General features: G+C 35.9%; 1 protein-coding gene across 1 annotated transcript in view; it reads right to left on the minus strand.

Moving 5' to 3' along the window:
* The window catches only part of NFXL1 (nuclear transcription factor, X-box binding like 1), a 46,127-nt gene that overhangs the window by 11,213 nt on the left and 9,225 nt on the right, over positions 1-25,689 (minus strand). Inside the window, exons 11-19 of the mRNA XM_051789946.1 lie at positions 25,332-25,422; positions 21,895-22,015; positions 21,306-21,462; positions 20,506-20,597; positions 17,118-17,139; positions 11,276-11,416; positions 8,763-8,929; positions 7,880-7,949; positions 395-499 (exon numbers count right to left, since the gene is read on the minus strand). Coding sequence (XP_051645906.1) covers positions 395-499; positions 7,880-7,949; positions 8,763-8,929; positions 11,276-11,416; positions 17,118-17,139; positions 20,506-20,597; positions 21,306-21,462; positions 21,895-22,015; positions 25,332-25,422 — 966 coding nt within the window. The remainder of the gene's footprint in view (positions 1-394; positions 500-7,879; positions 7,950-8,762; positions 8,930-11,275; positions 11,417-17,117; positions 17,140-20,505; positions 20,598-21,305; positions 21,463-21,894; positions 22,016-25,331; positions 25,423-25,689) is intronic.

A 25,689-nucleotide genomic window follows, 5' to 3' on the forward strand; every position in this document is an offset into this window, starting at 1 on the left:
CTGATAACATCAGTTCCCATTTCACAACATCTGTACTAGTTCCAATTTATATAAACTTTCCCAGTATCACCAGAGAAATATAATTTGTTTTCCTCAAATCACTCCAGGTCATCTGACTGGTCTTCCCATGAAGCTACAAAAATTGAAATGTGCTTGAAAACAAAGCTATTGTAAGTCAGGCAGCCATCATTTGCTAGAATTAACAAGATTTTATATTCTCCAGTGAATCTTCTGATATAGCAGCCTAGATCTTCAGCTGATGTGAACTGTTACAGATCTACTAGAGTAACTGGGCCTATTCTAATCTGCACCATCCACAAAAGTCATCCACACAAGACTAGGAACATGTAAAAAAATATGTACATCCTTCTCAAATTGCAACTTAGAGATTTACCTTTTTCAGTCTCTTACAGAGACATCGGAGTTTAACCTTCTGGCTGCAGTTCAGAGGACAGCTACCTGAATGACAAATCTCTTTACATCGGTGACCACAGGGCAACTATAAAGAACAAAACACACAAATTAAGTTCCCACACCAATAAAATGTTTGCTTGTTATTTATTGTATTTCAGTTCCAGAAAACTAATTTTTCTTTTATTGGCACAGTTTGATTAAAAAACAATTTCTCCTTTCACATGTTTCAAGAGCAGTCACCTCCACAGTAATGTATACAACAATTACCCTAGCTATCTGTATGTTGGGGGAATACAAATAGATGAAGTAAAAAACCCCTGAAAACTGAACTTAACTATACTGTAGCTACTTGTAGATTAGACAGAGTAATAAAAGAAAAAGGAAAGAATCAGAAGCAAAAACACTGCAAAAGAAATTCTGCATGCAAGAATCATCTGATGCATAATTAAAATACAGGTCATCAATATTCTTATGTCCAAAATTTCACAAAATCCTCCATTTCTGCATTTGGCAGATTATCCCATTTCTGCCATCTGAGAGATAAAGACTTCTTTTACTGCCAGTACAATTTTTAACACTTCTAAAGAAAATATTATCATTCAATAACAGTATTAAGAATTGAGTTAATAATTTAAATATGCTGATTGATAAGAATGTAGCAGTGCTCCCAGCATTATATTAGATAAAACACATCAAGAAAATAAGCAGATTTTTTTCTCTGTTAAGGACTTTACTGAAAATATTCCTTGCTCATACACATGCCCATAAGAAATCTTCATAATAATAATTTTTCATTTTCAATTACACAACCCAATACTATTTATAATTGAAGGTGGAACCTCACAGGACATATCTAAGCAATTGATTTACAGAGATAGCATTAGACAGTGTTCTTCATTAAAAGTGAAATTTCACCTCCTCACTGTCATCAAGAGATTACCAGAACCTGGAAAATGCTGTAAAGCATACATTTTTGAGACACAGTTTTTCACATTCATTAAAAATTGAAAATTTATACCTACTACATCACTTCATCCACAAGAATGAGCATACTACATAATTATGAAACTCAGGTGTATAAACCTTGATTAGTAAATCTGGAATCTCAGAAGTCCACAGGAACTGGCTCAACATCTGAGCTAGCATCATGAAACACATACCTAAACAGAACATGAAACTTTCCAACTAAAAATTATGGAACAGACATCCATGTTTTTATGTCCATGACAGTCACAAACTATTATTACACTGACAGATACTTTGTGGTTTAGGCTCAGGTTTTTAGTCATTGTTTCAGCACATTTCATACAGGCTTAGAAGCAACATCCAAGTCACCATGCTCAGTCCTGAAGTCAAGCCTTGCTACAGGCAGGCACCTTCTGTGATCCTTCCAGGACTGGATGAAGTCTTACCATGAAAACAGTTCCCCTTCTGACCCCATTCTACTGTTTTGCTAAGGAGACTGCTCCAGGAGCTCAGCAAAACATGCAAGAGTTTTTTAAATTTCTTAGATTTGTTCTAGCCAGTCTAAGCCCCTTAGTTCTTATCCTCATATTGAAGTATTTCTCTACTGTCCTTTCATAAAAGGCTCTTTATGTCCACAGTATTCCCTTCATCGAATTTCAACCAGCTAAAGTCAATGTTTCTTGACTACATAGCCAGAACTGCATGTAATATTCCAAATGATGTCTCAGCAGGAAGGACTTTGTACAATGCCCTAATTGCACCTCATTTTTATTAGAGTATCTTCCTCAATATATCTTGGTCTCTCATTTGCATCTCTCTCCAGCTACTCATGCTGTGACAATAAGAATTTCTGCTGTTTCCTGGGAACTTACTATTAGCTTCACATGCATGGTCTAACTCATTGTTTTTCTGTATCATGCCCCAAATACATGTGTTCTGCAGATGCACTTCCTCAATTCTCACATACTGACAACCCTGTACAGATTTTCATCAGAAAATTGCAATGTTTATTTGGTGACAAAGTCATTACTGAAAACAATGAAAGGTCAACTGTCAGTTCAGTCCAGGGGAAACCTTCCTTATTGTTAATATCTCTTGCTCTAACTTTTGCTTTAGTTTTGTTGTTGTTTTGGGGTTTTCAGGGGGGGGTGTTAAAAAAAATAATCGAATACAGACAGTTGTTTTCTTTAGCCCACCTTCATCCTTGTATGAAACCTCTCCTATATCTGAACTAGATATTTACTGAGTAGCATTGACTCACTTGCTCTGCTGAAGCCTCACATAGCAGATCTAATCTATTCGCTTTACCTGGAGGGAAAAATATATAAATTGGTCACCTTATCAAAGATGGAATTTAGCTTTCTTTCACGTACAACTGATCATCAGCAAATATTTTCGCCTGAAATAAATTATTTTGCCTCATTTTGGAAAAACAAGGGAAGAAACTTGTCTTTAAGCCTTGTATGCCACCGAAGTCAGAGTACCAGCCAGAACATGGAGCCTGCTCACTAGTGACCACAATCTCTGCAAAACCAATTTACTACTGCATGACCTCTGTGCAGTAGGAGGGCCCTTCTCCTGGCTCTCTAAGAGAATCATACACAATAACTCAATCTAGTCTCACCTGCAAGTCATCTTAAGCTGGCCAGAACAAGCCATGGCTAGAACTATTACTTCCAGATTACTCTTCTGTTCTCATTAGGCACATTTTCATTAATAGTGGCAAAGCCCAAACAGTCTTATGAATGATGTCAGAGCTGCAAATCCAAGACAGTAGCCCTCATCTCAACCTCCAGGTATTACTACACCATTAGAGCAAAATTTGCATAGGCAGATGTTTAATCCAATACCGAAACACAAAGGTACACATTTAGTTCCCTTCATAGAGCTACACAGTTCACATCCACAGGAATGCAGGACAAGAATGAAGCTGGCAGAGAAACTCTTTTTTTACTCCTTCCAATGCAAAACCAACATTAAAAAAATATCAAGAGAAGCAGTAAAATGCGTAGCAAAATCACATTTACCCATGATCTCAGAAAACAAAAGCAATCATCCTGCTGCTTCTGCTGGATAAAAAAATGTAATGGGAAAAGATTTTTTTTTGCTTGTTTTTAAATTCCATGCTGAACTACTTAGTGCTAAAACAAGAAAGTGTGTACCCCTTTAGATCCTTTTCTACTGTACAAGATGTCTTGTCAATAGCTTGTGGACTACAGGCAAAAAAGAACAGGCTTTATGTTTGCTATGGTAAGGCCTTTAAAAGAAGGGATTTAATCCACTGAAAAGAAACCCAAAAAATATCCTACAAGTATTTTCCCCATAGTCAATGCATTTAAGTCTTAACATTATATCTGATGATGGTAAAACCCATCAATATTTATGGAGGCTTAACTGATCTCTGACAGAAGGTAATAAATACAACCTGTTAATACACATCTGATAATAAAGAAAATAACCTGCTAGTAAAGAAAACAGCACTTCTGAGCCACAATCCCAAAAGGTAAGTACAAAAGGCAATTTTACAACTTCCAAACAAAGATGCAACCCACATACATCTACAAGGTGGGTTTACGACATTAAATTTTATTTCCAGAATGCCTCATTAATTTATTAAAAAAACCTAAAAGATATGCATACTCCTAAAATTTAGAGAATCATAGAATCTTTAAAGGTGTAAAAGGCCTTTAAGATCACTGAGTCCAACCCTTTACCTGACACTACCAAGTTCACCACTGAACGATGTCCCCAGGTGCCACATCCACATATTTTTTTGGTACACTTCCAGGGATGGTGACTCCACCATTTCCCTGGGCAGCCTACTCCAGTGCCTGACAACCCATTCAGTGAAGATATTTTCCCAGGTATCCAATTGAAACCTCCCCCAGCACAACTTGAGGCTGTTTCCCCTCTTGTCCTGTCACTTATTACTTGTGAGAAGAAACTGGAACCCCACCTGCTACAACCTCCTTTCAGGTAATTGTAGACAGTGATGAGGTCCCCCCTGAGCCTTGTTTTCTCCAGCTCCCTCAACCACTCCTCATATAACTTGTGTTCCAGACCCTTCACCAGCTTCACTGCCCATCTCTGGACATGCTCCAGCACCTCAATGTCTTTCTTGCATTAAGGGGCCCAAAACTGAACACAGGATTCAAGGTGCAACCTCAACAGTGCCAACTACAGGGGAAGAAATTACATTGTCTCTACTGCACTATGATGTTAAAATAAATTTATCACAATGCGGTCCCATATTTCATGCCTAGACAGTAGCAAAGTGCACAGTAAAAGTACAAAGTATGGCTATTTTGTTAAGAAATACTAACTACACAGAATAAAGTGTTAAACACAGATTCACAAACACTGACAGGAATACATAAGCAATGAAAACTGACAGACTTAAAATTTCTATGTAAGAATTGTCACTAAACACCTGCAAGCATGATCATAAGAATTTAATCACCCTGAATAAAAAAAAAATTAAATTTCCTTCAACAGGATATTTTGTTATTGTTACCAAACAGGAGAATTAACTTTTTAATTAAAGGATCATCTAACAGCTGTGGTAATATCAAAGACATGGCTTCTCCCTAAAGCAGAAAGAAAATGCGGGCTGTATTGTATAATGCTACAAGTCACTTTTATAGTTTTATATTGCCATAGCCAAAACAAAAGTATGAAAACTTTCAAAATTTTCAAGTTCTTGTAGCATTTTTTTCAAGGCACCAGACAATATAATTGCTTTTCTTTATCCTCAAATGTATCATGGTACCTGTAAATCAAATATGGTAGCATACTGTCTACTGCAGTTTCCATTAACCAAAAACATCTCAAAACTATGACTACAGTAAAATACTGTATTCTACTGAACCTAAGTTGCACTATGGTAAGCTTTGAGTGACAGTGCACACTGATTTTTAGCAAACATCAAGTTCAATGAGCTCTGCTAATGACCCAAGGTCAGCTTCTGACATCAAATAAGGAAATTCTCATATAACACTAATTTGAAATTTACTTGAGGCTGCCAGAACTGTACATAAAACACTTACATTTTAGTTTTGGGCAGACATATTAGATTTGTAAACTTCAAATGCTCTAAATTGGCCAAGGTATTTGTATGTTCTTGTCTCATGAGACAAAAACTTACAAACAGCAAAATGAGGTTGACCTAGATTTGCCTGGGAGGGGTGGTGATGGCAGTGGCAGGGTGATGTCTGTTGAGGCTGCTCCTTCAAATTGTGTTTATCAATTATTCCTTTGAAAGAGAATTACCAGTATAATTTATATTATGAGACAGCTAGCTAATTTTCTCAAAGTTGCAGACAAATATTGTACACTTATAAAACAGAAACAGACAAACATCCCTAGCACTGTTCAGTATTCAGAGAAATGGAAACAGATATTTTAGACAAAAAAATGGTAAAACCCTCATACTGTACACACCAAGTTACTCAAGTAGGATCTGAAGAAAGTAGGATGAACTGTAACACAAAGATATGAACTACCTGAAGCAGGAAGGTACTAATTACTTCTAGGTTTCATCAAAGACAGTAAGAGCTAGAGCTAGAATCACAGGAAGGGAAAAGCATGCATTTTTACATCATCCATTACCCTAAAATGATTCTTTGCATAGCAGAAGGTGCAGAAAACCTTATTTTTCAAGATAATTACAGAAATAAGAACCTCACTGTTAAGTTAAAGCTTTATAAAAACAACACATTCTGTTTTCCTAAGCTTTCTTTCACATCCCACTGAATTAAGTAAAAAGGACATCATCTGTGGAACAGGGCAATTCTGAACTGGAAGCTAGAATCCTGGACTGCTACTAGGTAGATTTTAAATCCCAGAATGAGTCTGGGGAATATGTTCAGAAAAATCACAACAGTTACATTAATCAAAGATGAGATATGGGAGAAAAAAAATCTCTGTAGAGAAGCTGAAGTACAGAACACACAGTTCATGATAAGAGATTATAAGCACTCTTGAAAATAAAGAGAAGTCTTGGTGCAAATAAAACCAAAGTAACAGAAAGGGATGTGAAAGGACAAAATTAAGAGGTAAATGGACAATGAAATAATATCTCAGTGTTCCCTTGCCAGGAAGAGGGCTTTCAGACATCCAGATGAGAAAATTGTGACAGGCACATTCATTTACAGAAAAAAAGATAGGCATCTACAAGGGCGAAAAGCAGAAGTAGGTACAGAGCACAAGAGCACAGCCTTCCTGTTGGGGTTAACACAACCTTGTCTGAAAAGTGGAGAAACAGACACTTCTGGGAAAGCAGCAAGAATCCTGTGAATTTATGCATTTACTCAAAAGCAAAAAAAATTTTCTAATAAAGGCAAGGATTCAAATGTCAAATTTCTGACACTAGAAAATGATGAAACAAAAGTTTTGAACCTACATTTATTATGTTGGTAAGAAGACAGAGATCTCAGACTAGAGGACATCCTAAATAATCCAGCATATGGGAACTAAGTGGAATCAGGGAATGAGAATGGGTCAAATCAAAGCATTTATGAGTGCCACTGAATTACAAGACAGAGACTCAGCTACACATTAAAAGGCCAAATCACATCAACAAAGTGATTAAGGGATAAAATATTTTCTTTAGTACAAGCATTTTTATTGCAGAGAAGAAGAATTTCTCAGAAATTCTGGAGAGTTTAGCAGTGGAAGCACTTTCCAAAATATTCCTGACTATTCCTGTTTTTCCCCTTCATACATTTTATAACCCTGCAGTGAGACATGGAATAAAGAAAGGGCTGTTACTCCCACCACAATTAATTACAACTAAAAACCAAACATAAAATAAGAAGCAACGTGCGGATTTCTGAAAGCACAGAGCAGCACATAACAGCAGCACTGGAAGGGATAAGTCATTTGACCCACCTCTCATGTCCAGTTGTGTTTAACACTGCTTTAAGACAAATCCTGAAACATGTCTAAGCTGTTATTGATGAAAATACGGAAGCTTCTCCAAGCAGTTCCTGCACTGCTCCACAAGCTTTACTACCCAAAAGCAGTATTCAACAGGAATCTTCCTTACTGATGCCTATTTCCATTGGTGCATAGTCTAATCATACAGTGAGGATATTATTCTTCTCTTCTTCACAGCCGTTTAGATATACTCAGATACAGTAGAGAGACTACCTGGTTTGTTTGTATTCTATTTCATAGTACTTAACATCTATTTCTCTAACACACCAGGGCATTATTAGCTCATCTCACTTATTAAGTATAAAAACTCTTTGCCCCCAAATTGTTGCACAGACAGGGGTTGCTAGAGCTGCACTTAGATGAGAACAATAGCAAATACAATTCTCAGTATTTTTCCTAATTAAACAGCCTCCACATGTCTTGCAAGTACAGTTCACTAACCACCTTTGCATCTATCATTTAGCATATTCATTTAGACTAAGCTTCTCTAGTTTGCTTGGCCTATATCCACAAAATTCGACATATTGATCAAATCAAGTATCTCTTTGTTAATATGGGTTACCTCTTTTGGGCATTGATTTTTGCAGGAAATAAGACGCTCCTTTTCTTTTAAATCAGCACATGTTAGTTTTCTGTAAAAGGAAAGATGTATTTGTGATAATTTCCAATTTAAAACCAACAAAAGTCAATACAATTAGGGGTACATTTTAAGTATATCTCACTGCAAAGAAAAGTAAACTCATTTGTCCACATCCTGTGTGACTAATATAAACTACCCTATTTTACAGACAAACCCATATGAATTTAGAGGACTTGAGGTACTTTAAATAAAATGAACAAAGGAGAACATATTTGCATATGATGACTATTTTCAGAGCAATAGACAAAAGACAGTGCTTAAATCCACAAATTCCATCTTATATTTCATAAAGTCTAGCTTACCCTCTATGCACACACACATAAATGATTTTAAAAGTGTACAAATCATTATTAAGGAGTTTTCCATTAGGACAGCTAGAAATTGCAGGACAATGGCTGTATTCAAAGGACATACAATTTGCAACTAATTGCAAAGACCTTTTACACTAACTACATTAATTCTAATTCTTGTTATAAAATTCTTCTTCACATACTCTAAAAGAAGTACACATAGAACAAACATTACGTAAATTACTATAATATTTTCATAATTCAAAATATTATCTGTATTATAAAAACATTATAAAAATAATTTCTGCTCATAAGACTCCATGCATTTATAGTAATTTTAGTTAATACCAATAAAACTGGCTAAATTTAAATAGAAAACCCATTATATTACTAATTACAATCTTCAAGAGAAATTTTATAACTTGCTCTAACAGTAGCTCCCATCCCCAGACATTTCAAATAGTTTCCAGTTAGTAGCATTCAAATGAAAAGCTGGGTTGTGTTCTGGCACTTACAAGCATTCAACATACAGTACTGATAGTTTACAGTGACACTTTATTTTAAGCATCTGGAGACAGGATGGGCAATCCCCAGGATGACAAGGCAAAACACATCGGTGAGGACAGCCAGATGGCCGGGGCTTGGTACACTCCTCTTCACACTGTGAACATTCTGGACCCGCCTAACAAAATGAAAACAAAGTACTAAAGAAAGTGCCAAATGTTTGTTTGTGAGATGTCATTAACAAGCTTTTATACAGAAGAAAGAGTTGGGGTGTAAAATACATTTTTGAAAAGCAAAGTAGAAAGGTCAGTGTTTGTCAGTCAAGGAGACAGAGTTCTATTTTCCTTCCTGGGTATAAAAGAATCTCCTTAATATTAGTGCTTTGGAAAATTACCATTAAGCCTGTTAATTCTCTACGCAAAACTGTTAGAAAAAGAAGTAATTTCGTATTCTGAACTAACTTTTCCCACTCATCATGTTACTGTAATGCTTTAGTCATGACATTCTGCTCTGTAATACAGGGGTGGAGGGGTTGGTTTGCTTAATTTTAAGAAGCAAACTTTAAGCCATTCCATTTCCATACATGTATGATATTCCATATAATCTTCCAGAAAGTATTAATTTAGGTATATGCTGGGAGCTGCCTAAGGCGTTGCTTCCATTCCACAGACTACATGAAGTCTACAAGAGCTATGGTGTCATCCTCATTCCAAGTGATGTGATCAACAAGATAATGAAAATGAGCACAGTAAATTAAGCTTCATTTCTATTCATATTCTTAACAACTCATTCAGAACCCCAGTCTGCAATCAAATACACCCAGACAGACTGACAGGAGTTATCAACTGATAAATGTTCAGTTTCAAAGAAGTCACCCAAAGTCAAGCAAATTTCTCCAAGAATGAAGCTACATAATACTTCCCCAAAAGGACTATTCCATGTCAACGTTTCACTTTATGCTGTTCAAAATAAAAGCATAAGTATTTAAGGTTTTAATTGTTTTTCCTCAGTTCCTTCTTCTTCTGCTTCTACAGCTGAAGAACTTTTGCTGAAGTTTAAAAAGGAACCATTGTACAATGACTGTTTACAAAACTTAACTCCCAAAAATTCAAATCTAAGAAAAACAACAGCAACTAAAAACATTTAGAAAACTGTGATACAACATTTAACAGTAGGTAAAAGCAAACAACTGGCCTTTCTGTAACATTTTCTAACACAACATGCAGAACAAACCTAAATTCCAGACAGAAAAATCACTGCTCAGACATACAAGCAAGAAATTTAATCAACCCTGACTACACCTGCAATTTAGTCTACCAAAACAACAGAACAAAAGCTCTAAAGGTCACAACCAACTTGAGTTCATAAAAAATTGAAGAAAATTGAGAAATGAGATTTACCCGTATTTCACAGGTACACAGGCTTCCATTTTCTGAGAATCTATTGCCTCATTCAAGACAGAGCTAGAAACAGTCCTGACTCATTCACATTTCAATTGGGTCAGCCGAAGCAGCAGGCAGACAGCCTCTTACAGTCATAATTGGAGATGCTTAACTGTCACTCTCAGTATTTACTGACATCGCTCTGTTGCTACAGATTACTGTTCCACCAGTTGCACCAAAACCCACACTCCTCAGACAAAAGTTTCACAATCATTAATAGAGTAATATGGTAGCTACAATATATATAGTCATTAGATGAAAACACCACCACTTCCAGGATTGGAATCCACAGAGTATCATCCTATTTAAGTTAAATGTAACAGCTTTATACCCAGCTGAATGCTTCTCAGTTGTCTAAATGCCCAGAGAACCCATGTGGCAACTTCTTCTGAAGTAATGCTTCAAAAAACTTGATAAGTTGTTGTCCTTCAAATCATGACTCTCTCAAGCCACAAACTATGTGGTTTTTACTACTGAAAACTTGAACAATTTTCAGCTTTATATTTACTTCTTTTTTGTTTCATATTATCTTCAGCAACTAACACCCACAGCTTCTTAATTGCATAAATGGCAGTTTCTAGTAGACACTGAATAAACGTGACTATATCATGCCAGTGCTTTAAAAAGTCTTCAGCAACTCTGCAACATTCCCAGTGCTCTGTCCTAAAGATCTGCCAGCCTCCTCAACCTGCTTTCCAGTCTCCTCAGTAAGTACTTGCCCCAATAGATTGCAAGTGCATTTGTATATAGGGATTATCAGTAGTTCACTTGATCTTGACAGTTACAAAAGATAACTTTAGAATTGTCAAGAGTGTCATATAAGGTTTTGATGTAATCAAAATAATGTATGTCAACATAAAATGCATAGAATTTGCAAAATATAAAATAATCTCCATTTTTTAGTCTAAGGAAGTACAGATTAGCGTCAATGGAAACACCACACAAGCAAGTCTCCCAGTGGGATTTGGATGCCAGGGGGATCTTGTGCCTCCCAGTTGCAAATTCTTTATTTTCCAGTTAAAACTGAAGACAACATATAAAATACATTAAAAAAAAAAAAAACAAAAAGGAAAATAACCTACCTTCTTTGCATCTCCACTACTGTTCAATTTAGTAACATGATGACATTCTTTCATACACGTGTGATTCTGGCAATCAAGAAGCCTCCCACAGTATCTTTTACATGAGTAGGGATTTGCAGAGTGACAGGGTAAGGGACTAACCTAAAAGTTAAAAATAAATAAATATAGATATACAGACAGGGTATATATACACACATTGCACCAAAACTGTGTGTGATACATACCTACACACAGAGGCACAAAATCATTACTGAGAAATTCTGGTTCTCAAGCATCTTTGTTAAAAGAAAAAACACCAGTCCAATTCTATTTGATCTCTTTTTTTTTGAAGTATTATTTAAGTTCCTGTCCAGATAACATAACCACACACATTTGTTTTACATTGATGATACCAGGTAAAAAAGCATACTTCATTAAACAAGCTAACTTTTGCAGCATAGTTTGTTTGGTTTTTTTAAAACAGACTATTACTTTCTCAAATCTTTTAGTGTGATTAATCTCATCTTTATGAATTAAACTCATACCTTCCATTAAAGGTTCCTAAACTGTTTTACCATTATTGCAGAAGACAGTTACAGTTTGCTTTCCCAGGCATAATTGTATTATGGTCATCATGCACTCAAAATATTATACACCTAAACAATCATCATACACCTAAAACAGTCTGACAAACAGAAAACAACCTGCAAGCCAGAAATTCTATAAACCAAATACTGACTACATCAAATGTAACTACCAGGAGTAGTAAGAAGAAGAAATGGCACATGACAGGACTAAGATTTTAATGTGTTATGATACATTTGTGCTTTCTAATTTGAGGGTAACACTTCAGTTAACAGAGCTCAGTAGTACTATTCAGAGCATCTACTTAGAAGCCTTTACCTTCATCAATACTGAAATCGAGTGTAAACTCCTAAGTAAGTTAACTAGGTTACTTTTCTAAATTTGAATAGTACAAGTTCCTTCATGACAGGAGATTAGAGGAAACTTGCTGTTCCCATTTTTTCAATCATTATGTAATGTTCACATGGAAAAAAACATTAGTTTCTGTGATGTCAAAAAAATTCATTTTTTTCTTAATTTCACGATCACTTCGAAGAGAAAAACTATTTGTGATGTTATTACACAAGAGGCTAATGTGACATAACTCACTTTGACTAGACCAGGGGTGTGATTTTGTGTTGCAGCTTAAGTTGATGGAACAGCTTTGCAGGGTACCCTTTCCTTTTCTCTCTTCCAACTCTACAATACTCATTGCACACTCCTACCACTTACTTGGAACAAGTCCTACCACACATCTGTCTTTACAGCAAGACAATTCAAATAACCAAAATGGAAGAAAAGGAATCAATAGAAAAAATTTCTTCTGCTAATGAATTGACCATACAAACAGGCACTGAAATGAGAGAAGAGAGGATGGCCCCACAGGGCAGAGTGAGAGACAGCCTCCCTTCACCACTGTCCATGTTGGTTTCCTTCAATCCTAAAGCAAAAATACACAAAGTAGGATTTGAATCCACTTGCCTAGATAAATGTTTTCTGGTCTTGAACCAAAAAGTACTACTCCAAGTTACTGCAAACTCCGATTCATTTGGAAGACTTCTGAACTCCTCATCTTGACCCTTCAAGATTGAACAAGAGTCTGCATGGCAGGCTGATCAAGCGTGGAATACATAGGAGAAAACCTTGAGGCTGTCACATCCAACCACTCTCACATCTCTACATCATGGCTGAACCCAATGCTGGCTAAAGCACTAATACAACCACAGCAAATAGTCTGAATACCTGGTTCATACTGCCCCGTTCAAACATCCCACAACTCTGTCTCCGATGGCTTATGTTTCTGGTGACCAAGGGAGGAAAGGACAGCAGTAGGCATAATAAAATGATGGTCTGAAGCAGGAAATAGTACTATACCCAGCAAGCACACATCAATTACCATAGCTTTTCACATTCCTAATATGCTACCCCTTCTCATTCTCCTCCATGTCCCTCCTCAGAGCACCAACTGCCTTTCAGTAGCAACATTAAGTAGTCAAAGGATGTTGAAAGGTAAAACAATGAAAGAAAAGATGTACTAAACATTACAATCTGCCATTTCCCACTTCCCTACCTTTCCTTGCTCCCCCATTGCCACTCAGTTTTTAATGACTACTGGCTCTGCTGCGGCTCAGGCAGTGATAGCAGATCAGAGCAGTAACAGCAGATAAGTTCTATGGCTGCACTGTTCCATAATGCTCATGAGACTTCTTTCTACCAGGAGTTGAGTCTTCCATCAGAGAAGGACACAACCACAAACTCCAGTTAAAGTGAAGCACTTAGGCAGAAGTGGAGCATCCCTTCCGGTAGCATCCCTCGAGTACACAGTTGAGAGGCACTGCTGACCACAGCCAGGGACAGTGAAGCACACAAGCCAGCCAGACAACAATGGCAGCTCTCAGATCGCTGACTGCAGGGAGCATCCCAGCCCTCTGGTTGCATCCAGCATAGCTTTAGCTTGAGGCCAATAAAAGATACGATAGTCTTCTGGAATCAATTGACAGTGTAGTCAAAAATTGAAGAATTTCAATTAATTTAGACTGACTTTTTTTTTTTTAAAATTTCTTAACAAGTCATTTTTTTGTGGATCCTACTAATAAATCCAAAGGACAAAGCAGAAGAAAGTTGTACTTTCTACATCTGGAATGCATTTCTGAAATGGCTGAATGAAGGTTGCTACTCTTGCTACAAAGACAAATATCAAAGAAGATGCAAACTCCAGGAGGCTGATGAGCTGAAGAATAAAGAATGCAGATGAGAACCAGAAGTATTTAATGAAAGCTGAATAGGAAAAAAAGGAAAATAAGAAGGCATCATTTTCACACTATAGATATTCCACAGGGAAAAAAAAAGGAAGGAAAGGAATAAAGGACATGACAAGGTTCAGAAGCTTTCCAGGAAATCTCACAAATGCATAAAAGCAACTAATAGATACACCAATTGCAATAATCAAAATACTCATCAAGGAAACAAAATCGGAGCACCTTCCTTCCTCTAGAATATTTAATGAAGCCACCACAAGAAAATTATAGACAGCAGATAAATTCATATCATATTCAGTTAAGATTTCCTTCTTTGTCCGCATTTACCTTGTATCAGTTTTACTTAATGTTTTCCACAAAGAGATTTAGAATAATTTGATTTTTTAAAAGTCTTTAAAAGAGCATGTGTACCACTGCTATGAAATACCAATGTTTATAACAGTTTTAAAAAAAGGTAAAATGTCAAGATTTCCTTTCGGGGTGGCGTCAACTGTTGTTGATAGGTTATTTTTCTGACATACAACCTGAAACAAAATTCAGAGCTTCTTTTAAGAACCTACATATAGAAGAATGAAGAGTTATTTAGTTTTTAAAAAATATATGTAAAAACAACCAAAACTTACAGAGTAAAATTATTTGAAAGAAGGCTATGGACCTCAGCTAAAAAAAAAATTTATTTTAGCTTAAACATCATGCAGAATCATACTTCGACTAAACAGAGATTTTATAAAATTATATCATCTGGAAATTAGTTTTAAGTCTGTTGTTTCAAGTGATAAATTGCTTGTTCTAAATGCCAGGACATGGAAGAGCGCAAACTAAATCAATGCCTTAAAAATACTTTTGAAACTAAGATTTGTTTATTATAAAAGTCCTAAGGTGTTTGCTTTTATTCTCTATTCTACTCATTGTCTGCAGGCATTCTGTTAAAATACAAGAAGACTTCGTAATTTTCTTCATTCCTAGTTTCTTTCTACCTCCTCCATTACAGGAGGTATAGCAACATCAACGTAAGGAGTAACATAGTACAGCAATGAGCACCTACTCATAGCAAAATTTTGCTTGAGAAAATTGCTACTTCTGTCACTAGTGAAAAGTTCACATTTCCCAGTGAAAATGCCATCAGGAGCTGGAAACTATTATAGAAGGGAAGCTCTTGTTAACAAAAATAAATTAATTTGAGGTGGGTTTACTTGTTCAGAGACAATGTGGCTGTAAAACACTGAACAGACATTACATGTTAATTTTTTTCTTTCCAGAGATCTCAGAACAACATAAAAACATACAATGTGCATAAAATACACTGCAAACACCCTCTTCACACACACATTAACAAGTCATTCTCTTCCCTGACTTCCACAAAAATCTCAAAGATTAGGAAATTTCACTCCATTCCAGAAACTGCTGCACTTCAGAAGGAAGGCAGAACTGCCCTTTGCTGGCTGAGAGTATAGAGTGTCATGCAGCATCAACATCTAAATAAGGTCAAGTGTAGAGTCCCTGGGATTTTTATTTATTTTCTCTACTAATCCATAAAGAAAACATGACCCAAAGCCATTGACTGATTCTGTTAAGACTAGTATGCAATAGAGATTTTTTTTTAAATTATTCTGAAATAAGTAGTAATAAGTACGTAGTAATTGGTACCATTTTCTCTAATAAGAGTAGTGACACTGTTTAACCCTCTGTTATGTGGAGGGACATAAACTTCACAACCATGTACAACTAAACAGTATCAAAACCAGCAACATTATCTAGAGCAAGTTATATATTCAGTCCATTGACCACAGCTTATATTCTGTTTATACATAAATTCATGAAAATCAGGGTGAGATTCCATATGTCCTATCAAAAACCATATCACTCACTCAATAAAATATTGGATAATTAAGCCATAAGTTTTACTGCAGAAAAAAACAAGACCCACTCTGTTTCAGCAACAAACAAATAGGCACTGTTGTTCTTTTCATTCATTTTCACTGCAAATTTTTCTTTAGGTACCGACAAGCTGCAAAGTAGCTCTATGGAAGCTGCATTCACAGCCCAGATGGGTTAACACATATGCTGCACAAACAGACTGCAGAGACAGGAACTTTGGTAACAACATTTGAAGATGTTGCCACAACATAATCGATCCACCATTTTAATACATATCAAGAGATTATTAAAGAAGGTCAAAGAAAAAAAAATTTTGTTTTTACTGTTTTCTAGAATTTGTTGCTTAAAATGATTCTAGGTTTTTTTATAATATTGTTAGTTGGACTTTGATAGTGAATTTATGCCAGACATACTAGATGATGATGATGATTAGTAGACAAAGCCATAACAGCAATAGCTTTTTTTTAAATTAGTTTAGCAATCATCTTTTAAAATCAAGAAAAATGAGTTGACCTTAAATTTCATAACTTTTAGAAATTACTGTGAATAATGATGATAGTTATTTAAGCATCAATTAGATTTTCTTCTCATGTAAGCCAAAATAGACAATGACTTCACTTAAAACTAGAGAAGGCTAGTTTTCATCAAAAGACAACCTAATAAGTAACACTAAAGAAGTTTCTACTATACTGTCTGATTTCATCCATGTGTGCTTAGATCCAAGTCACATGAAAATCTTCCTGTACGATATTATGTTCCTTGTCTTTTTAAAATATACACAGCAGTTTATAGAAGCGCTAAGGAAAGTGTGTAATAGGGAGAGATTAATAACCATAGAATGAGGCAGAAAAAAAACCAGAAGCATCTAATAAAAAAGACCACCCAAACCCATTCCAACATATTGTTAACAACTGCAAGAATACACGAATAGCTACGTAAATCATGAGTCTAAATTTCTGTTCACAAATTCTATGAAGTCAATTAGTTACATAGTTTTCAAAAAGGAACTAAAATACCTTCTGATACGTAAGCCCTTGTGATAAGGTACTTAATTGGTTTAAAAATATGTATTAAAAAATCTATTATTTCTCTTTTGTGCTTTTTTTTCAGACTGACATAATATCTGCCATATTTCACTTTATAAGGCAGTTTCCACGACTCACCTCATGCTGTCCAAGACACTCCCTGTTAAAGAGAAAAATCACAGATTTAGAAAACATGTACTTCTTTAGGGGATTTAAAACAGTGACAGTACTTTTCACACAAAAATCAATGCAATCTATTTTTAAAAAGTGCAAACTAATAGAAAATCATCTGTCTATGCAGCTCAATGCCTCCTCCTTTCCAACAGTTGTTTTGATTACTGTTTTATGATGGTAATCCCAAAATATGTTTCATGTGCAAATTAATTGTAGTTGTATATGAAATCACTTATTTTAGAAAATAACCTGCTTTGCTTCCAAATATCTTCTCCTTTGTCTCTACTAATAGGTCAGTATCAGTTATTTCAAAGAACTATCTAGTCTACTCTTAGGTTTACAGTTTTCTCCCTTTTAGAAAGCTCTACTGTTCCCAGGTAAGAAAAGCTGCATTCTGATCTGAACTGTAAAGGTATTAATAATTTGTGACTCATTCAAACACCAAAATCAATCCTTTGCTCAAGTTACTTTGAAAGCTATCTTTTTTTTTTACCTGTCATTTCATATCCATCATCTTCTTGATTTCTCTATTGATATCTTATAAGGGAGAGCACTGAAATAATCATGAATATTCAAGCTAAAATACCTGTAAATCAGTTCCTAAAAATTTCCAGAAGAGTATTTTAAAAAAAATCCCTGATAACTTCTCTGACACAAAACAACTAACAATAGTTACAGATGGTCTTTAGGACAGCACGATACTAGCAAGAGCAATCAGTCTTTCACCTAGTATAAGAAACAGCAGATGCAGCACAGGAGCCTGTTCTTCATTCAATACAGCTCAACTACCTTATATCCACAATAATCTTCCTATATCCAGCTAATTGGGCTTCTAGGATCTCTGCATTCTATTGCAGCACACTTCTGTTCAACTGCAAGGGGAAACTGCTCAGTCAGCCTGATTGCCTTCTGCCATGTAACTACTAAATCTGTGAGTGAGGAATTCCCCATGGCAAACTTGCATTCAAGTTGAGCTATAATGGTGTCAGATGAACTACCAGACACACCAAAAACTAGCAGGACCACTGGGCTCAAATGGTAGTAGCTAGTTTTTGTATCCTACTTGGACAGCAGTTGCAGACAGAATTCTTCAGCCTGGGACCTATCTTGTTTAATTATTTTTTTCCCCAGTAACTTGGAAGAGACAAAATACACTAATTTTACAAGTAACATTAAAGGACACTACAGTCAACACATTTGAGGGCAGAGGTGCCATTTGGAAGGATCTAGACAGACTGGAGGAACAGGCTGAGAAGAAATTCATGAAATACAGAGACAGACAAAATCCTGCATCTGTGACTGACTAAATCCCAGCAACGCTGCAGGCTACTGGCTGGGGATAAAATAGTAATCTTTTAGCATTAAGGGGAAGTTACCAAGAAGATGAAGCCAGGCTCCTTACTGAGGTTCATAGCAGGGAGGCAAGAGACAATCATACTCTTAAACAAGTAAGGTTCTGACTGGATACACAGTGGAGGAAAAATAAAACCAAAATCAGTAAAAGTATAATTGAGCACTGAAAAAGATTGTTCTGAAAGACTGCAGAATCAATTTACTTGGGGTTTACTAAGGTCCAGCTGGACAAAGCTAGAGCAAATTGCTCTGACTTCAGTGTTGATCTGCTTTCAGCAGGAGGCTGGACTAGACAACCTAAGCCTCAATGGTCCTTCAAAATTAACAGAGCAAATAGTTTTCCAGAAACTCCCTTTTTAACCAGTTACAGAAATAAATACCAAACGCATAACAAATCTCTACCTGCTCCTGTTCAAAGATACCAAATTACTAGAAAAAAACCCAGAAAGTATTGCAAAGTTTCAGCAGTGAAGAATGGAATCTCCACTAACATCCATTCATACAGAACAGTATTATTTAAACTATTCTCCATCATCATATTTGTTCAAATGTCACTATTCCAGCAATGATTTCAGAAGCTCTGCTAATGATCTAAGAAGTTGTCACATAATTTGATTTGTAGCAACCCATTTCTTTATAACCATGGTTTTGTTTATTACTATTTTCTTAATTCAGGAAACGTCTCCCATATCACTTTCATCTAAAAAAAAAAAAGGAAAATAAAAAAGAACATTACAATTGCAAAGATCAATCAAAAGAGTTATGATATTCCAGAATTAGTATGATCTAATGCTAACAGAACCTTAATTTGCTCCAAGCACTGTGAAATGTAACGATGCTTCCTCTAGTTAGAAAATTAAATACAACTTTTCCAGTACAGTTTCCTTCTCACTTAGCAGACTTACCTCCTCTGGGGAAAAGTCTTCAGACTAAAGGAGGCTATTCTGATGTTGAAATTCAGAGGAACTAGGAGACGTCTTACAAAATGCATGATGTTACACTGACTTCTACTGAATACCTACACGAAACAGTTGCTACAGGTTTCTACACAAACACTGAAGCCAGACTGGTCAGAATAATCTGACCTTTTCCACCTTTTGGGAATCTGGCTTTGAACTTTGAACTCAAGTATCACAAGCACTGTATGGTCACAGTTTTGAACAGAAGTAAAACCTATTATAGCACAATCCTACATTAAGTTCTAAACATATCTACATTGACAAGTTAAATGGATCTTTTTATCATCTTCCTCCATCTAGTTCTCACTTCACAAAATGAGGACGTAATACTCCCTCATTAAAGAGGGATGTTTAAAAACCAAAAAGGCAGTAATGCCTGTGAAGTATGCAGGGTTTAAAACAGTAAGAGACCACAACACAAAACCAAACCAAAATCCCCACCAGCATTTCATTTTTCAGATAAATACTGAATTCTCTGTAATGTAAACATTGAAAAAGAATGGTGAAAAAGTCTCATCATCCTGTGTTCCCCTATACCCGCAGCACCATCATAGAAAGAGTTGATTCAGTTCAACTCAAGGAACAGAACCTTCTGGACAAGTCAAAATCAGAAAGGAAACAAGCCTATGGGATGAAAAGTATGAACCTATCATTCAATAGCATACCATAACAACTGAGAAACAAAACAGCAACTCATTATGCAGAATATTATGATCCCATAAACCAAGACAGAAACTACACAGAAAAAGTCATGTCACTGATGACTATCAAACTTTGCATTTTCTTTTAAAGTAGCATTGCACACAGCACACATTAGAAAAACTAATCCTTACTATCAGTGCTTTCACACAGTGAGCACACATTAGAGAAATGTCTTAAAGAACCAACAGCGCTCCCAGCTTTATGAGAATGGTGTTCACATAGGCTTTTTACATCTGGAGACGAAAATATGGTTATTTTCATGTCCACCTCTACAACAGTATAAAAAGAAAAAAATCTTTTACCACGTAAAAACTTTTTTTTCCTTTTTTAATACATACACTGGTATAGGAACCTCACAGGGAGGACACGGTAATGCAGTTTGAATGAAAGCTGGCTCAGATGGCTGTTCCCAAGGACCTGCAGACTGATGCTGAGAGCAAGAGACACTAGGTGAATACAAAACACAAACACAACTATCTGCTTGATCATAAATAAACACATCATCTAAAGAGTTCCCAGTTCTAACAAATTCACTTCCTAGTAACTAACTTTTTACTAATGGAAATCTCAACACCCCCTACACATAAAAAAATTACTGTTTCATCCTTAGCCTGGTTAGGAATAAGAAAATGTGGTCCTTACTGCTAAAAATTAAGCACAAAGCCAAACAAAAGAGTCAACCAATCCTAACTATTTAATAGAGGTAAAAATATAAAAATATTTAAATTAGTAAACTAGTTCAATTACCATCATGCAGTGCATGCATCATGCTAAAAAATGCCAAACAATTTCTCACTTCTGTCTTGTGCAAATTTTGATGGTTAAGTAAATATCAGAGGTAAATTTATTTTTTGCTCTTATGTTAAAAGCAATTGCGTACATTTGGAATTAAACATTTGTAATACAACTCTAACAGAAATCTTATAATTTCTTGAGTAATTATAACTGTTGAAAACTGCAAATTCAATTATACATTACAAAATCACATTGCAACAAAGCACCACTTAGTTTTGCGTTGAGCAGTATGCTGACTGATTTTTATTTACTCTGAACTTCAAAAGCCTCCAACATAAGATTAAGGTTGAACTGTTGCTCATTCTTCACAACAGTAATACACCATTTTTCACTATTTACTTACTGAGCCAGTTTGCCTCACAAGAGCTTCGTCGTGGCAGGAAACAGGGCACAAATGACCACATGTTAATGTTTTCTGGCAGGGCTGACGACACGGAGGACACCGCCCAAAGTGACAGTAGTGTTTCTCCTGGGTAGAGTGGTGGCAGGTAGGTGGTCGACTGAAATAAAATCCAAGAGGAATCAATATGACAGCAAAAAATAAGAAGTTACAGTCAGAAGTTACTGGGCAATTATGCTCAATACACAAAGAATTGAAATGAACAAGTTGGTTTGGGTTTTTTTTTCTTCTCGACTTCAGCAGTGGTTAATATTACAATAAAATTAAAACAGGAGTTCTAAATAAAACTAAAATCAAAGCTGGGTTTACATATTCAAACAGCTGTTTCAATCCAAATTCTACTCTGCAATAAGCAATCTTGCTAGACCCCAGCAGAAAATATTCTTTTTCCTTTTGCTAGTCAATTTTTCTAGATAGACTGTCTCATGGAGGTACTTCAAAACATATCAGAGATGACTTGGAAGAAATGAGTGGGACTACAAAATTAGAATAAGAAACAAGAACAAAAACCACACATACTTTCTATACTGACCTGCACAGCTGCTTGCATTTGGGAGGTCTGATTGTACGCTCCCTGCCACAGGGCACTTTAATGACAGTTTTTCCACAATTGCATTTCACATCTACAGACTCTGGACATGGATTACAACTACCTAAAAACAAATACATTAACAGTATGACATTTTGAAAAGAAGCCCAGTTATTTGGCTCACACAGTACTTCTTTTTCTATTAGTATTTCAGTCTTTTATACATATGAAGACATATCATCTTTCATCTAAATTCAAAAAGGTTAGATACACTGAAAAACTGGTAAGGTTTTGCAGATCTTGGATGATATTAAATGTTCAGTATATGTATAATGAATGCTGTTTCGAAAAGATCCTTCACCTCTATAAAGTTTCTCATGTTACTAATTTGATATATTTTTAAAAACATATTTGTAAAAGACCCATGTTTTAATTTATAGCTCTCTCACACCATTTTTTCAAGAGCCAATTCCCAAGTTTTATTATTGAGTAATTAATAGTAAGAATATGAATCTTCTAAAAAACGCAAATTTAGATGTGGGTCTTGGCTTATTAACCATATTGGATTCTGAAATTTTAAATGAAGCAATGTTTTGAAAGAAGTATTGACAGCCAAATGTTTTAAGCAATTATGATTTGTTAGCAGGATCTGAGAAGCATCACTTCAAGAAGTAGATGTCTCAATAACAACAGGCTGCTGAAGAGCAAAGGATGGAAGTACTACAGTCTTTATATTGCAAAGTAAATTAAATTATAATATATTATCAGCACACATAAAATCATAGAATCACAAAATGGTTTGGGTTCTAGTTCCATCCAGTTCTGAACACCCCTGCCATCAGCAGGGACATCTTACACTACACCAGCTAGCCCAAAGCACCATCCAACCTGGTCTCGAACACTTACAGGGATCAGACATCTCAAGGTTCTCTGGGCAACCTGTTCCAGTGCCTTACCACCTTCACAGTAAAGATTTTTTTTCCTAGTATCTAATCTCAACCTACTCTCTTTCAATTTGAAGCCATTCCCCCTTGTCCTGCCACTTCATGCTCTTGTCGAAAGTCCCTCTCCATCCTTCTTGTAGGCTCCCTTCAGGTATTGAAGGCTGCAATTAGGTTATCCCAAAGCCTTCTCTTCTCCAGGCTGAACAATCCCAATTCTCTCAGCCTTTTCTCACAGAAGAGGTGCTCCATCCCTCTGATCATCTCAGTGGCCCTCCTCTAGACTCGACTCAACAGGTCCATGTCCTTCCTGTACTGGGGACTCCAGAGCTGGATGCAACACTCCAGTGGTGTCTCACAAAAGCAGAGTAGAGGGGAAAAATCACCTCCCTCGACCTGCTGCCCATGTTGCTTTGGATGCAGCCCAGGATACAATTGGCTTTCTGGTTCCAAGTGGACATTGCTAGCTCATGTCCAATCTCTCATCCACCAGCACCCCCAAGTCCTTCTCAGCAGAGCTGCTCTCAAGCTGTTCATCTCCCAAGCCTGTGTTGATACCAGGGTTTGCCACAACCTGGGTGCAGCACCTTGTTCTTGGCATTGTTAAACTGCATTAGATTCCCATGGGCCCGCTTCTCCGGTTTGTCCAGTTATTTTTACAAAATAAACTGAAGGTCTAAAGCTATATGGTTCAGAGTGGTTAATATTTCTATTCCCTGGCAACAAATTCTAAATTTTATCAAGCATGAAAAAAATAACAAAAAAAGAATTAAAAAAAAAAAAATCAAACCACACACATAATAGATTGTTACCTTTTTTCAGGGACCCCTGCAAAAGGCCAACAGCTTATTATCAACCTCTGTGAAGTTATTTTCTAGGAGGTATATATTTCCTTTAAAATCAGTGGTCCCTGAGATCTGGCAGCTCATTGCAAAATTAACCTGACCTGGTATTACATTCTAAAGATAAAATAATTAATCATAACTTTCAGTAGCTATTAAAATACTGGTGTATAAGGAGAAACATGAATATAAATATTTTCAAATAAAAATAATTGCCTTGATTAGGAATATTTACATTCATTAAGATATTACAGTCTGTACTAGACTGTATTTGTTAAAGCACAGAGAAGATTTTGAAAATTGTTTTAGAAAATAAGTTTATCATCTGATATCATAGTTACTAGCTTCATTATATGCAAATTTAGTTGGCAAATAGACAATTATACTCTTTTGATAGATTACACTTCAAAGTGTATATATTTGACATTTACAGTCTCAAAGATCACTTTTATTTTCTTACAGATACTGCTTTATTGTTTTCATGTTAGTTATTAGAAATCTTTGTCATTTTTAGCCAGGCTGTAAAATGCAAACAGCATCAAATATAAACCATCAGTCAACGTAAAAGTTTATCCTATAATGCAACACTGACTCCTTAGTTTTTCAATGAGAATTTTATTCTATGATTTAGTTATCAAACAAACTAATGCAGAAACACAATGTTACCAGTTTTGTTCGGACAGTACAGAAAAAATTATGTATTTCTAGGATTTTGGAGAGGTACAGGGGCAGAGGGGAGAAGAAAGGAAAGGTAAGAAGAAAAGGGACACAGTTCACAGACTAAAAAACAAACCACTAGTTTGTGGCGACAGATTTAATAGCAAGTTAACTGGGACAACTACCACATTTACCTGTACTCTCCTCTAAAGAGTCACGCCCTCAGAAGGAAGACTGGTTGTACAAGCTGTGAATTATTTCTTGAGTTGTTGCAATTTATAGTTCAGAATACTAAGGGAAATTATATAGGCTACTCAGTTGCTGTTTCAGCAGGGCAGCAGCTTCTGTGGGGAAATTGCTGAGAGGGCAGATAATTTTCCAGTCATTCCAATTTAATCCCCTACCAAGGAAATGTCAAAGCAATTGGCCAGGATAAAAGCTGCCAGGTAATTCTGGCCATTTCCAGCATCTTTTTAACCAAGGTCATGGCATGCAGAAGTAAACTTTTTTGCTATCCTTCATACAGTAAGTAACAAGTACTTATTTTCTTTCAACAGCAAGATACCAATATACTTTCGAATTCCATCATATTTATTTTTAAATTTTAAGCCCACTTGTACCACATGTTGTATTCTAGGATTTTTAAAATTAATCCAGACTCAACCAGCAACAGTCATTTCTATATGTATTTGTTATGCATATTCAGTGAAAAGAATAATTTTGAACAGAATTATTGGTGAAAAAAAGGCAAGCCATGGCTTTTGAATTACACAGCTGGAAAGAGGAACAATGTTAAGCAAAAACACCAGGTAAAAATTCAAGTTGCCACTATATAGGTCTTTAAGTTCTAACCAGCACTTTCAAACACACTGCCCCCACAAAAAGCCCACATGCAACAAGCGAGAGAATTCATTAAGGACCACACAGAGTCACACAAGCATAAAATTTGGCAAAAATAAACAATATTCCATCACTACAGGGATTCTTCACCTGTTCTTACCTCTGTGGCAACCTGAAGGACATTTGTGATTTCTGCAGCCTAGAGTCCGCCCACAGACTTGATCACAAGGTGGACAATTTCCAGAACAGCACTATTAAAAAAAAAAATAAAACCAAAAAAACCCAGAAAGGTCTATATAACCGAAAACTTAGAAATTTCTGGTATATATTTTTCCAGTTCTGCCATCTCATTTCTGCAACACTTATTAAAAAAAGGTCAAGGTACTTTAGACAAGTTTCCTCCAGAAAGGAGGCTACCTGTACAGCAGTTTTAAAAAATTTCAAGTTATAAAATAGCAAGAAAACACACATTTGAAAGCATCATTTCGACATACTAAAAAGGCAGAGAGCTTAAAAAA

This window comes from Manacus candei, unplaced genomic scaffold (assembly GCF_025592945.1).
Source record: "Manacus candei isolate 608988 ecotype Guabito, Panama unplaced genomic scaffold, ASM2559294v1 h1tg000028l, whole genome shotgun sequence".
NCBI classification, from domain to species: domain Eukaryota; kingdom Metazoa; phylum Chordata; class Aves; order Passeriformes; family Pipridae; genus Manacus; species Manacus candei.